We start from the raw sequence: 12,461 nt of genomic DNA, 5'->3' as shown, positions 1-12,461 counted from the left end.
TGTAGTCAGATAGCTTGTGAGTATGAGCTGGCTTGTGTAATTGTGCTTGTGCCAGTGAGATTGTGTGTGTTGGATCACATGGGCAGGACATTTAGGTGCCATACCAATTTTGAAGCATATGTGAGTGTGGTTTGTGTGATGTTACACCGTTTGTGGATGGTATAGGGCGGCAGTACAAATCCTTGCACCGGCCCTGCATATATTAAACCAACATCTGACACTATTCCTGGTGCTCATTCACATAGCGAGTGAAAACGAGGTTTAACATTTTGTTTGGGTCTGTCCTGATCTTTAGAATCATTTGTAATCTGTAACAATTTAGTAATGGTTTTAATTCATGAAGGTACATTTATAAAGGGAGCTGGTGTCCTCCTCGTGTCATCACTTAGTGACCGAGGACGTGGAGCGAGGGACAGCGCAGAGCTCGGAACTCACTATGATCGCGGGCTTGTTATTTCTCAGAGATTTACAGTCCAACTGTTTAGATCCAGGTGTTCTGGTGAAAGTGAATTTTTGGAGCAGAGCTGAGATAAAGAGGAAAAGCTCCATTCGAGCCAAGTTCTCTCCGAGACACATCCGCAATCCTGGAGAGAGAGAAAAGAGAGAGATGGAAACAATGGAGACAGAGAAAACAATAATATGCGTACAGAACGCTTTTACTGGGTTACAGTGATCTGTCTCTATGGGACAGGTACACAGAATAGTGATATCTCTCCAAACAGACCAGTCAGTGTGTGCACAGATCTCTCAGTAATCTATAGGTGGAGAGCTCTCTATAGTCAGTGTGTGCATAGCTCTCTCAGTAATCTATAGGTGGAGAGCTCTCTACAGTCAGTGTGTGCACAGATCTCTCAGTAATCTATAGGTGGAGAGCTCTCTATAGTCAGTGTGTGCCTCTCAGTAATCTATAGGTGGAGCTCTCTATAGTCAGTGTGTGCACAGATCTCTCAGTCATCTATAGGTGGAGAGCTCTCTATAGTCAGTGTGTGCACAGATCTCTCAGTAATCTATAGGTGGAGAGCTCTCTATAGTCAGTGTGTGCCTCTCAGTAATCTATAGGTGGAGCTCTCTATAGTCAGTGTGTGCACAGATCTCTCAGTCATCTATAGGTGGAGAGCTCTCTATAGTCAGTGTGTGCCTCTCAGTAATCTATAGGCGGAGCTATCTATAGTCAGTGTGTGCACAGATCTCTCAGTAATCTATAGTCAGTGTGTGCACAGATCTGTCAGTATTCTATAGGTGGAGAGCTCTCTATAGTCAGTGTGTGCACAGATCTCCCAGTATTCTGTAGGTGCAAAGCTCTCTATGGTCAGTGTATGCACAGATCTCTCAGTTATCTATAGGTGGAGAGCTCTCTATAGTCAGTGTGTGCACAGATCTCTCAGTATTCTATAGGTGGAGAATTCTCTATAGTCAGTGTGTGCACAGATCTCTCTCATGTCACTGACCAGCAGAGAATGGCATAAATGCCGGGTTTGCCTTGAACTGGCCCTTATCGTCCAGGAAATGGCCGGGGTTGAAGTCCTCAGGCGTCTCCCACTGTGTCGGATCAAATAGCACCGAGGAGAGGAAAGGGATGACGGTTGTCCCCTGTAATAAGAAAACCAATAATATCAGAATAAGTTCTAGACCAAGTATTGATCAAGAAAATTTATTGTCAATATTACAGAGATGCGTGGTACAGTCATCTGGCTAGAAGTGTTTCAAACCCTCACAATCACATCATATAACATACTATAATGTATGGATTATTTATTAGAAAAACACATGAATCATAATACCAGAATGTAATGATTTCACAGTTTAGCTTGATTTGTGGATTGTACACTCCAGAGCAACACAATGATCACTGAGTGCATCCAATGGCATGTGGGGTCTAATGTCAAGAATCACAAATAAAGAAGAGGTCTTGATATCAAAGCATCCTCATTTAAAAGAAAAACGATACATTGCTGCACTGAGACTGATAGAAAGTGTCACGTCACATTGTGCAGTATGGGACTGTGAAACATTCTGTGTGTGTGAGGTTAATCAACAGAAAGTAGTCTTTACTAAAATATATTAAAATCATGTGTGCACTAAATGAAAAAAAACATTTTATACTAGTACAAACACAGAATTCTTTGTTTAACACTACTGTGAGTTAACACTATTCCTGAATGCGTCAAAGCTGGAACGTCAGAGGATTTTTTGTCCTTTAGAATCTATTTATTCGAAATTGGGATAACTTAGCACAAAGAACCATTCACATTTGACCCACTAAGAATCTCTCTGCTATTAAAATGGTGGGTCATGCGCCTTCTTATGATCAGTGATACAGTGTGATAAAGGTTTTAAAAAAAGTGAGACAACTGTGGAAAATACGTTTAAAATGGAAACGTAAACATGTTAAATATGAACTCTAATAGACACCAAGTGATGGAGACAATGTATTTAAATGTTCCTATCATATCCCCCGTCTCATCTTTCCTCCTGTCACGATACTGGGGAACCCAACACGATAACACACACACAGACACACAAACAGAAAGTGTGCAGTACCGGTCCTTAGAGTGGCCGGGCTAAGCACACACAGAATAGTCAGGAGACAAGCAGAGTAAGGGGAACCAGAAAACAGAATAACGAGAAACAAGCCGAGGTCAAAGGGTAGGAGAAAGTCACAAAGTCAGTATAACAAGCCAGAGAGTACATAACCAGAAAGCACACGTTCAGAATCAATACTATAAAGCAAAGACCACAACAGGGCACAGACAGTAAAGGTAAGTATTTAAATCCTAGCCTGAATCCTGATTGGCTAACCACCAATCAGTATTAACAAACACACGTGGGGGATATCTATACCCCCCACTGTGTTTGTTGCACTGTAGCTTTAACGCCGGGTCACGTGAGTGACCCCGGCGCTTAGATAATAGTGCCGGCTCCCAGCGTGCAGCGTTAGACATGCTGCCACTGGGAGGAGGAGAGGAGGACGCGAGCGGCGTGTCAAGAGGAGAGGACGCCGCTCTCTTATCGGTAAGGGGAGAGGGGACCGCGGGCGGCGACGGACCGAGGGTGAGTGCTGCGAGAGGATTGCAGCCTCCCCTCACCGCTGCCCGCGGAGCCCTGACATAACCCCCCCTCGAAGACCGCCCAGAGGGCGGGAAGCCGAAGGCTTCAAAGGAAACCGCGCATGAAAGGAGCGGATCAAAGAGGGCGCGTCCAAGTCAGAGACAGAAACCCACGACCGCTCCTCCGGGCCGTAACCCTTCCAATCAACCAGATAATGCAACCGACCTCAAGAGAAACGAGAATCAAGGAGAGCAGCCACCTCATATACGTCACTAGAGACCGCGCGGGGGGCATCGGAACGCCTGAGAGACCCAGAGAACCGATTACAGAGCAAGGGCTTCAAAAGGGAGGTGTGAAAGGTGTTAGGTATGCGCATGGAAGGGGGCAAGGCCAGGGAGTAAGACACAGGATTCACCCTACGCAACACCTTATAGGGACCAAGGAACTTGGGCGCGAACTTCATCGAGGGAACCTTAAGGCGGAGATTCCTAGAGGACAACCAAACCCTATCACCCGGAGCATAAGAAGGAGCCGCACATCTGCGACGATCAGCAAATCTCTTTTGAGTAGCAGCAGCACGACAAAGAGCAGCATGGACCTGATCCCACATCTTCCGTAAGGAGGCGAGGTGCTCGTCCAAAGCGGGCATTCCCTTGTCGGAGAACACACCGGGAAGGACAGCGGGTTGGAACCCATAAGCCACCATAAAAGGACTTACGCCAGTAGAAGAATGAGACACAGTGTTCCTGGCAAACTCAGCCCAGGGAAGGAGATGGGACCAGTTGTCCTGGTGTGCATTCGTGAAACAGCGTAAATACAACTCCACAGACTGATTTGCTCATTCGGCAGCTCCATTAGATTGCGGATGATAGGAGGAAGCAAACGATAAGGAGACCCCCAACTCAGCACAAAAGCCTCTCCAAAACCGAGAGACAAACTGAGGGCCCCTGTCAGATACGATATCTTGTGGTATACCATGCAAGCGGAACACTTCTTTGGCAAACACCTGAGCCAACTGAACCGCAGAAGGTAGCTTCTTAAGCGGAATGAAGTGCGCCATTTTGGAGAACCTATCCGTTACAGTCAAAATTACTGTCTGCCCATCAGATGAAGGAAGATCCACAATGAAGTCCATGGATAAGTGTGTCCACGGTTTCTTGGGTACAGATAGGGGCATAAGGAGTCCCAGGGGTTTCACATTAGGGGACTTACACTGTGTACAGACACGGCAAGCCTGCACGTAATCTACCACGTCTTTTTTGAGTGAGGGCCACCAAAACTGTTGGAAAAGACCCTTGTAAGTCTTGGTAACCCCTGGATGACCGGCCGTTTTGGCTGTGTGAAATAAAGTTACCAACTTCTTTCTGTCTTTTACTTTCACGTACAGCTTACCAGTAGGAGTCTCAGAGGGTGCTTGGGATTGGTATGACTTGATACCATCAAGAAAAAGAGACGAGATAACCAAACAGGTAGTAGCTATTATATTAGTTGTGGGTACAATGGGCTCAGGAGTGGAGGGCCTCACTGGGCGGGAGAGGCGGCCGATCTCCCGATCCTGGGATGCCCAGGAGCAGCTACTTCCCGGCAGGAGCTCTGTTACCACCCCCCTCGGATCGGTGGGGGTTATCCCGGTCCATCCCTGAGAGGCTGTCTGGAGCTAATGGACGCACAGAGCACAGCCGCCCAGGCTGACATACTCATCTGCGACTCTCCCAATGTGGCGGCAGTCGCGTGTCCTTCTGGTACCAGCAAAGCATGGCAGGATATTGAGTCTAAGCTGGACAGACTCTTTAATCAATTTTGGAAGCAAATAACAAGCAGGAAGCCCCAACAAGCTCCACCACAGCCCCAACAAGCTCCACCACAGCTAAGCGAAGCAGTCCCCATTAAAATCCACCAACGCAAAAGGCGTCGAAGACGGGACCGGTGGCACAAACAGAAATGCAGAGCCTGCCCCACGTGAAGCACTCGCCTCCACCTTAAGCCACCACAATCCCGCACCGGACGTGCAGCTCCACCGGGACAGATCCGACCACCCGACAAAACAAGCTTCCACCACCTCAAGCCGCGAACCCGGCACTCAGCCAGAGACTTGCCTTTGTTGTTCCAGGTATCAGGAACTCCCAGGGTCTGCACCTGGCACCCAGAAGGGATCGGATGAGCACAAGCAGTAAACAGCAGCCTGCCAAGCATGTCCCACTATAGCCGATTCTCCACACCATGCCTTTGATCACATGAACTGCTCTCTGCACATTAACTAAACGTAAAGTAGCAAGCGTTTAAACATGTCATTATTTCACCTCCTAAAGAGTTTATTGTCGTAGTTCCTTACATGCCTTTACCTTAACCGTTCATGTATTATGTTATTCACTAGTCTCATCTCATGGGGCGACTCACACTTGATTTATAACTAGTGGTGGAGCTGCTGATATAAATACACAGTTGATAACGTGCAAGCTACACCCTAAACATGACCCTAAACATGCCATCTTTTACAACAATGTACTGCTATATACTCATACCCTCAGTGCAACTAGCCATGATATACGCACGTTCAGCCTAGCATGCTCAAATATAACACACTTCTGTCTAAAAAAAAAAAAAAAGAATGGAAAAAAAAAAGAATGCAGCTTCCGAATGAATCTAAAATGGATGCTGTCCAGGAGATGGGAGGGTCTGGGAGGGAGGGTCTGCTTCTGATTGGCTGGAATGTGTCTGCTGACTGTGAGGTACAGGGTCAAAGTTTACTCAATGATGACGAATAGGGGGCGGACCGAACATTGCATATGTTCGCCGTCCGTGGCGAACGCGAACAAGCTATGTTCGCCAGGAACTATTCGCTGTCGAACTATTCGGGACATCTCTACTCAACACGTCTCTAAGAGTGAACATTCCAGAAAGTACTGAATAGAGGAACATGTTACCATGTGAAATATCTGTGTCCATGCGCTTTCAATAAAAGATGATATTGACTATAAATAGGGAGGCTTGACATTCAGAAGATCAGGATAATACCTTTATACACAGTATGTAGATAACAATTCATGTTTCTGTCTTCTTCACTGGATAAAGGTACACATTCTTTATTAATACATTCTATAGGACAGATCTTACCTTGGGGAGCATGAATCCTCGGAAGTGGGTGTCCTCGGACAGTGCGTGATAATGAGCAATGGGTGCCAAATCATAAATCCTCTGACATTCGTGGATTACGGCATTGGTGTACGGCAGCTGTGGTCTATCCTGCATTCCAGGACACCGGTCAGGGCCAACTACCTCATCGATCTCTCGCTGAACTTTTTCTAGAAAATACAAAACAAGATTCTGGTGGTGTCATGACTGTGAGCTAGGTGTGCACGTGACTTAGTTCTGTTGGTGAAAGGGTTAAAATTTACTATTTGTCTGCACTAGACTGGAAATACTGATAAAAACCTCCCTTAACACCACTCACACTTAATTATAATAATATAAATATTGCGGTTTTATAATGCTGCCACAACCAAGACAAGGGTGCATAGAATAAAAACCCAGTAAATATGAATTAGCACAAAATCTATGTGTAAGGAAACCTAGTATATCCAATCCTCATTCGGTAGTTTCCTCCCGAACCACCAGAGCATCAGTGATTATAGCTCTCCTTTCGGTAGATGAAATAAATTAAATCCATACGAACACAATAGCTTTACAAGATAATTCCCTTAATAATGCATACGAATCCCCAAACATCAGCCGAAGTCAAGAAGAAGGGTACAAAGTGAACTGGCTTTAATTAACACACACTGGCTTTTATGCAAGTCCCCATGCAAGGGGACATCCCACAGGGAGGGACACAGTATAACCAATCAGTTACAGTAAAAACATAAAACACACCCAGCACAAACATACAATTCCCTCCCCTAGTCCTGGAGATAATCAAGTCTGATAAAGTAATAACTTGATTATCTCCAGGCAGAAAAATTTACAATTTCCCCAATATTCAGAACACCCCTTTAGACATGGGCTATCCCCACAAACAATATGTCCCCTCGATAGTCCCGATCTGGGTGACCAACATATTCAAATTTCACTTAGATCCGTTCAGGGGTTCTCAAAAAGTATGGAAGTCTTTTTGTGACCGGCTAACCGTGAGGTGGCTGCCCAAAATAGTTCCAAGAGTTTGTGTGGTTTTGCCGGTCTATTCAGTTAAGTGGCAAAAACCGAATAATTCCACAAATGGATTCCCCTGGCTCTTAGCAGCGATTGTTCCCCTCATTCGAATGCACAAAAGTACCGAACAGCGCTCTTCTAGCTGTTCGGGAAATAAAGATCCAGCGTTCGCTTGTTAAGACCGGTGTTCGGGAAGTCGAGTGTCCGATTTTAGTTCCAGACACTCGACGACCAAATCCCGCTGCCTTTGTTCGCATGAAAAAAGATGGCCGCGGTTTTCTCAGCCACGTGGCATTCGGTAGTACAAATGCTGGCCGCACAGATAGAGGGTTCAATTGAGGCGTTCTTTGAAGTTTAACGAGCCAGGGGGGTGGTCTCTGTTCGGTAGTTATATCTACCGAATGAATAGGGAAGAAATATTGCACATAAAAGAGGGATTTCTTCACACTATGCAATTTCAAAATGTTAATAACATGGTCTAATTGGGTAACCAGACAAAGGAAGAAGTTATTAAAAGAGTATATATTATGAACAAACAATAGTAATAGTGCATACAAAAAAACAGATTACATATTATTTACACCAACAAAAATTAAAATGAGAAAATAACAGCAAAAAAAAGTACTCACCTAGGTGGTAAAGTACAAAATTCTAAAAAAAACAAAGGTACACACAAGTAGAAAATCCTCTACAATCAAATTGGCCATACCACCTCTACCAGGTAGCCAATTCATATATGCACTACACAAAACACATTAAATAGCAATATTAAATAGACACTTCCTGTCCAGCCTCACACACAGACACTAGAGCTCAGACAGCACTGAGTTTTACATCCTCTATAACTGCTCCTGCAGCTCTAATATCAATCATAGGGGGCTGACTGGACTACAGAGGGCACTGGACAAGGCCCTTGGTACTTACCTAACCTCACCAGCCCACCTAAGCTCCAAAAAGGCGCATAAGTGGTGTAAACAGGTTCCTACATTGCCAAATGGGAAACCTGGTCCTGAGGGTGAAGCATGGTTGATACAGTCCAAAGCACCTTGTAGACAGGAAACCATAAATCTAAATTAACCTAAAGCCCCCTAGATTAAACCTACAGAATGGGGTAACCTATTCAGCTCCATCTGACTTCACCCCCACCTTCGTGGCACAAAAAAGAGTTTTTTTTAAAGTAATCAGGTAGAATATTTAAACTAAACAAAATACAATATTTAATATTTTACATGAATAAAAAGTATAAAACCACTGCAAATAGAAAACTGTACCCAGCTGTATAACAAGCTGGATAACATGCTGAGAGGACAGCTGAAAGAAACATCTCACAGTGGTAACATTGACATTTATATATATCAGCCTGGCTAAGTAAACCGTGACGTGCATTTCACCAGTATGAGGCGCTGTAGGATTCTCTTTTTTTGATCCTTCAGCAATGTAATATATTGCTCCATAATTTGGTATCCTTAATTATGGCAATCCCACAAAGGAATAGCAAATTACGGTGTTATCTCCAAAACTGCCAAAAGGTCAAAACGAAAAGCCCTTTCAAAATGTTGCTGTTTAAACTGTTTACTAGATATTCCCTCCTTAATATCCTATCCTTCTCGAAGCAAGTTGATCGAAATAATTTGTTTGTTTTCTGCCAATTCGGAAATTCAGTCGTTTTCTAATTGCCAAATTATGACCAAATTTGACTCAATGTCCACTAAAAAGCAGAGAACTGAGCATTGAGATTACAGGGACATGATCTATACACCAAAACTGCTTCATTAAGAAAAACATAAATTTTACTTACCGAAAATTTCTTTTTCCTGAAGATTAGAGGCAGTGCTTACACCATAGGGATATCCAATCTGGAGGGAAAAAACAGGCAGGCAAATCTCCAAACATTTTAACCCCTCCCCTAATTACCTCCTTTCCAATAAGTAGCAGCTCCTCCTAATCATCCCCAGACAATACATAAGCCAAATAGCTGCAAAATTACTTGGTTTATTAGAAAAAGGGGCGGGAATTGTAGCACTGCCTCTAATCTTCAGGAAAAAGAAATTTTCGGTAAGTAAAATTTATGTTTTTCCTATCAGATTAGAGGCAGTGCTTACACCATAGGGATATAATAAAGCAGATCCTGAGGGCGGGTTTCAGTTCACTACTGCTTGAAGCACCCTGCGCCCAAAAGCTGCATACTCCGAGGCCAGTATGTCCCACTTGTAGTGTCTTGAGAACGAATGGAGAGAGGACCGAATAGCAGCTGAACAAATTCGAGACGGAGAAGCAGCTGCACGCAGAGCCCCTGACGGCGAAACAGCTCTAGTAGAATGTGCCTTTATAGGGCCTGCAAATTCCGTGCTACTCTTAGAATAAGATAACAGAATACAATCCTTCAGCCATCTAGCCAGAGAACTCTTCGAAACCAACATACCTTTTCTTTGTGCCTATGAACAAGACAAACATACTGATATCCTACCGGAAGGATTCCGTAGCTTTTAGATATTGCCAAAGACATATCTTTACGTCTAAGCAGTGAAAATTACTTACCAAGGCATTAGACGGATTCCGACAAACGGTCGGCAAAACCACTTCTCGGTTGACATTGGCAACAGAAAAAACTTTAGTGATACCTGAAGGATCGAGCTTCAGAACCTCCTTGTCCTGATGAAAACCAAAAAGGGAAAAAACTCCCGAAGCGCTCGGATCTCACATACTCTTTTAGCTGACGAATAGCCACCAAAAAAAAAAAAACGGTATCCAACGAAAACATCTTCAGGGAAACTTCTTCCAATGGTTCAACAGACGGTACTCAAAGCGCGGAAAGGACCAAATTCAGATCCCAGGGAGGACAGGCTTCCCTAACAAAGGGCACCAAACGTGTCAGAGCTCTGAAGAACCTTGAAATCAGAAAATTCGAGGTGAAACATCTGAGGGAGAAGAAACTGATAGCAGAAACATGTAATCTAAATGAAGCAGGTTTAAGACCTTTGCAAATCCCATCTGACGGAAGCATAGAATCTTCTGGATGGACGCGGAAACAGGGTTGACTTCAAACCTACAACACCGCTGAAAAAACTTCCAAATCCTAACGTAGAACCTTGAAGTAGATTCATTGTAAGATGCCAAAAAAAATTTTTTATAACTTCAGGATCCAGACCTTTACTCTCTAAAATCTGGAGTTCAGAAACCAGGCCGTCAAACGGAATCTCCGAAGGGCCGGAAGAGGCACCATGGCGTCCTCTAGAATTACTCCTGAAAGAGGGAGCTTCCAAAAGGTGGCCCCCGGAAAGTTCAGGAGAACCGAGAACCAACTTCTTCTTGGCCACCATGGAAGGATTAGGACAATACTTACATTTTCCAGCCTTACTTTTTGAAGTATTCTGGGAAGAAGCACTACTGGCGGGAAGATATATGCCAGGTTGAACTTCCATGGTACTGACAGGGAATCTATGAAATCCGGCCTGTCTGCTGGATTTAGGGATGCAAAACGTCTTGTCTTCCTGTTCACTCTGGATGCCATCCGGACTATCTCTGGAACACCGAAGTGGTCTGTGATGAACTTGAAAGTTCTGCATGACAGGGACCAATCTGCTTGTTTCAAATGATGCCTGCTCAGGGCATCTGCCACCACATTGAACTTTCCCAAAATGTGAACTGCAGAGATTGACATAAGGTGCACTTCTGCCCACAGCATGATTATTGAACAAAGGCTTTCTAATCTTGTTGATCTCGTACCTCCCTGTTTGTTCAAATATGCCACTGTCGTTCGATTGTCTGAACGAATTGAATATGTTGATCTTTGATGAGAAACTGAAACGCCAAGAGTGCCATCCATACGGCCTTTAATTCCCTGAAGTTCGAGGAACTTCTCATATCCTTCTCTTGCCAGGACTCCTGCTTCTTTATGTCTCCCAGATGGGCCCCCCAGCCCAGCGCAGAGGCGTCTGTTGTTATGATAGTAAAGGACTTCATCCGGAATGACAGACCCTCGTGGAGGAATCGAGAAAATGTCCACCACTGCAGACTTTTCAAAGTTAGATCGTTAAACCTCATCAGCCCATCTAGGCCGAGATCCTGTCGATACCAGACTTGCAGAATGTTTCTTTGTAGAGGTCTCATTCTGGCTTTGCCCAACCGACTGCCGGGATTGAGGCAGTAAACAGACCCAGCAAGCACCTGGCTTCTCTGATTGAAAAACACTTTTTTCTCTGAGATTCCGGATTAACTGCTTGATCTTTAGTATCTTCTCTTCTGGCAGGAATAACTTCATCGCGATAGAATCCAAAATTAGACCCAAGAACTGGATCCTTTGAACTGGCACTAGTTCCGATTTGTTGAAATTTATTAGCCAGCCATGCTTTTCCAGCGATTTGATGGCCGTCCACAGGTCTAACTGTAGTTGAACTTGGGACTCTGCAATGAACAGCCAGTCGTCCAAATATGGAATGACAGCGATGCCCTTACCTCTTAGAAAGCTGAAACTACTACTAGAAGCTTCGTGAATACTCTGGGCGCTGATGACAGGCCGAAAGGCAGTGCTCTGAATTGGTAATGTTTGGTTACCGATTGGCAGCACCCCGCAACCGTAGAAAACTTTTGCTGGATTCTGCTATGGGTACATGAAGATAGGCATCTTTCAAATCCAGGGACGCAAACCAACTTTATGGGTGAATAAGCAGAGCAGCTGACTTTACTGTTTCCATGAGGAATTTCTTTTTGATAATCCGCTTGTTTACGGCCTTTAGGTCTAGGATAGGTCTGAACGAACCATCTGGTTTTGGCACCAAGAGTCGAAACTTCCCGCATCAGAGGGAGTTCCATATCTAGAGAATGAATCTCGGAACATAGAAACATGTTCTTTGGGGCTTGTGATAATTCTAGAGCGTATCCGTGCTCCATCACTGTAAGGACCCAGCGATCCGATGTTGTCTCTTTCCAGTGCTCTAGGAAGTGACTCAACCTTCCACCTACAGGCCTGGCGTCATCATTTTTTATTTCTCTTGGCAGTAAACCTTTCCTTCTTCCTATAATCAAAGGCTCTTTTCTGTTGACCCTTGAAATAGTTTCTACGAAAGGAACTTCTAAATGAGGGAAGTGTCTCTGCGTTACGGCTTCTAAACTGCTTCCTATATGATACTGGTAAAGCTTTCCTTCCTTCCTTCATCTGTTTCAACAACTCATCCAGTTTTGAACCGAAAAGTCTACCTGGTTCAAAAGACAGTTCACATAGTGAATTATTAGATGCCGCATCTGCTGACCAATTTCTAAGCCAAAGC

At 44.4% G+C, this 12,461-nt stretch overlaps 1 protein-coding gene and 1 long non-coding RNA gene across 2 annotated transcripts in view; both read right to left on the bottom strand.

Moving 5' to 3' along the window:
* Window positions 1-301: 301 nt before the first annotated feature.
* Window positions 302-12,461, bottom strand: part of LOC134607675 (cytochrome P450 2C3-like) — a 33,949-nt gene continuing 21,789 nt past the window's right edge. Inside the window, exons 6-8 of the mRNA XM_063450218.1 lie at window positions 6,163-6,350; window positions 1,449-1,590; window positions 302-584 (exon numbers count right to left, since the gene is read on the bottom strand). Of these exons, the coding sequence (XP_063306288.1) occupies window positions 382-584; window positions 1,449-1,590; window positions 6,163-6,350 (533 nt within the window). The 3' untranslated portion in view covers window positions 302-381. The remainder of the gene's footprint in view (window positions 585-1,448; window positions 1,591-6,162; window positions 6,351-12,461) is intronic.
* Window positions 904-1,429, bottom strand: LOC134607676 (uncharacterized). The gene is made up of 3 exons (XR_010090681.1): window positions 1,219-1,429; window positions 1,089-1,140; window positions 904-1,044 (listed from the first exon to the last, which is right to left on the bottom strand). It is a non-coding gene; the product is annotated as an uncharacterized LOC134607676 (long non-coding RNA).

This window comes from Pelobates fuscus, chromosome 4 (assembly GCF_036172605.1).
Source record: "Pelobates fuscus isolate aPelFus1 chromosome 4, aPelFus1.pri, whole genome shotgun sequence".
NCBI classification, from domain to species: Eukaryota; Metazoa; Chordata; class Amphibia; order Anura; family Pelobatidae; genus Pelobates; species Pelobates fuscus.
The sequence above is the reverse complement of the archived record's forward strand: the minus strand, read 5'-3'. Positions and strand labels throughout refer to the sequence as shown.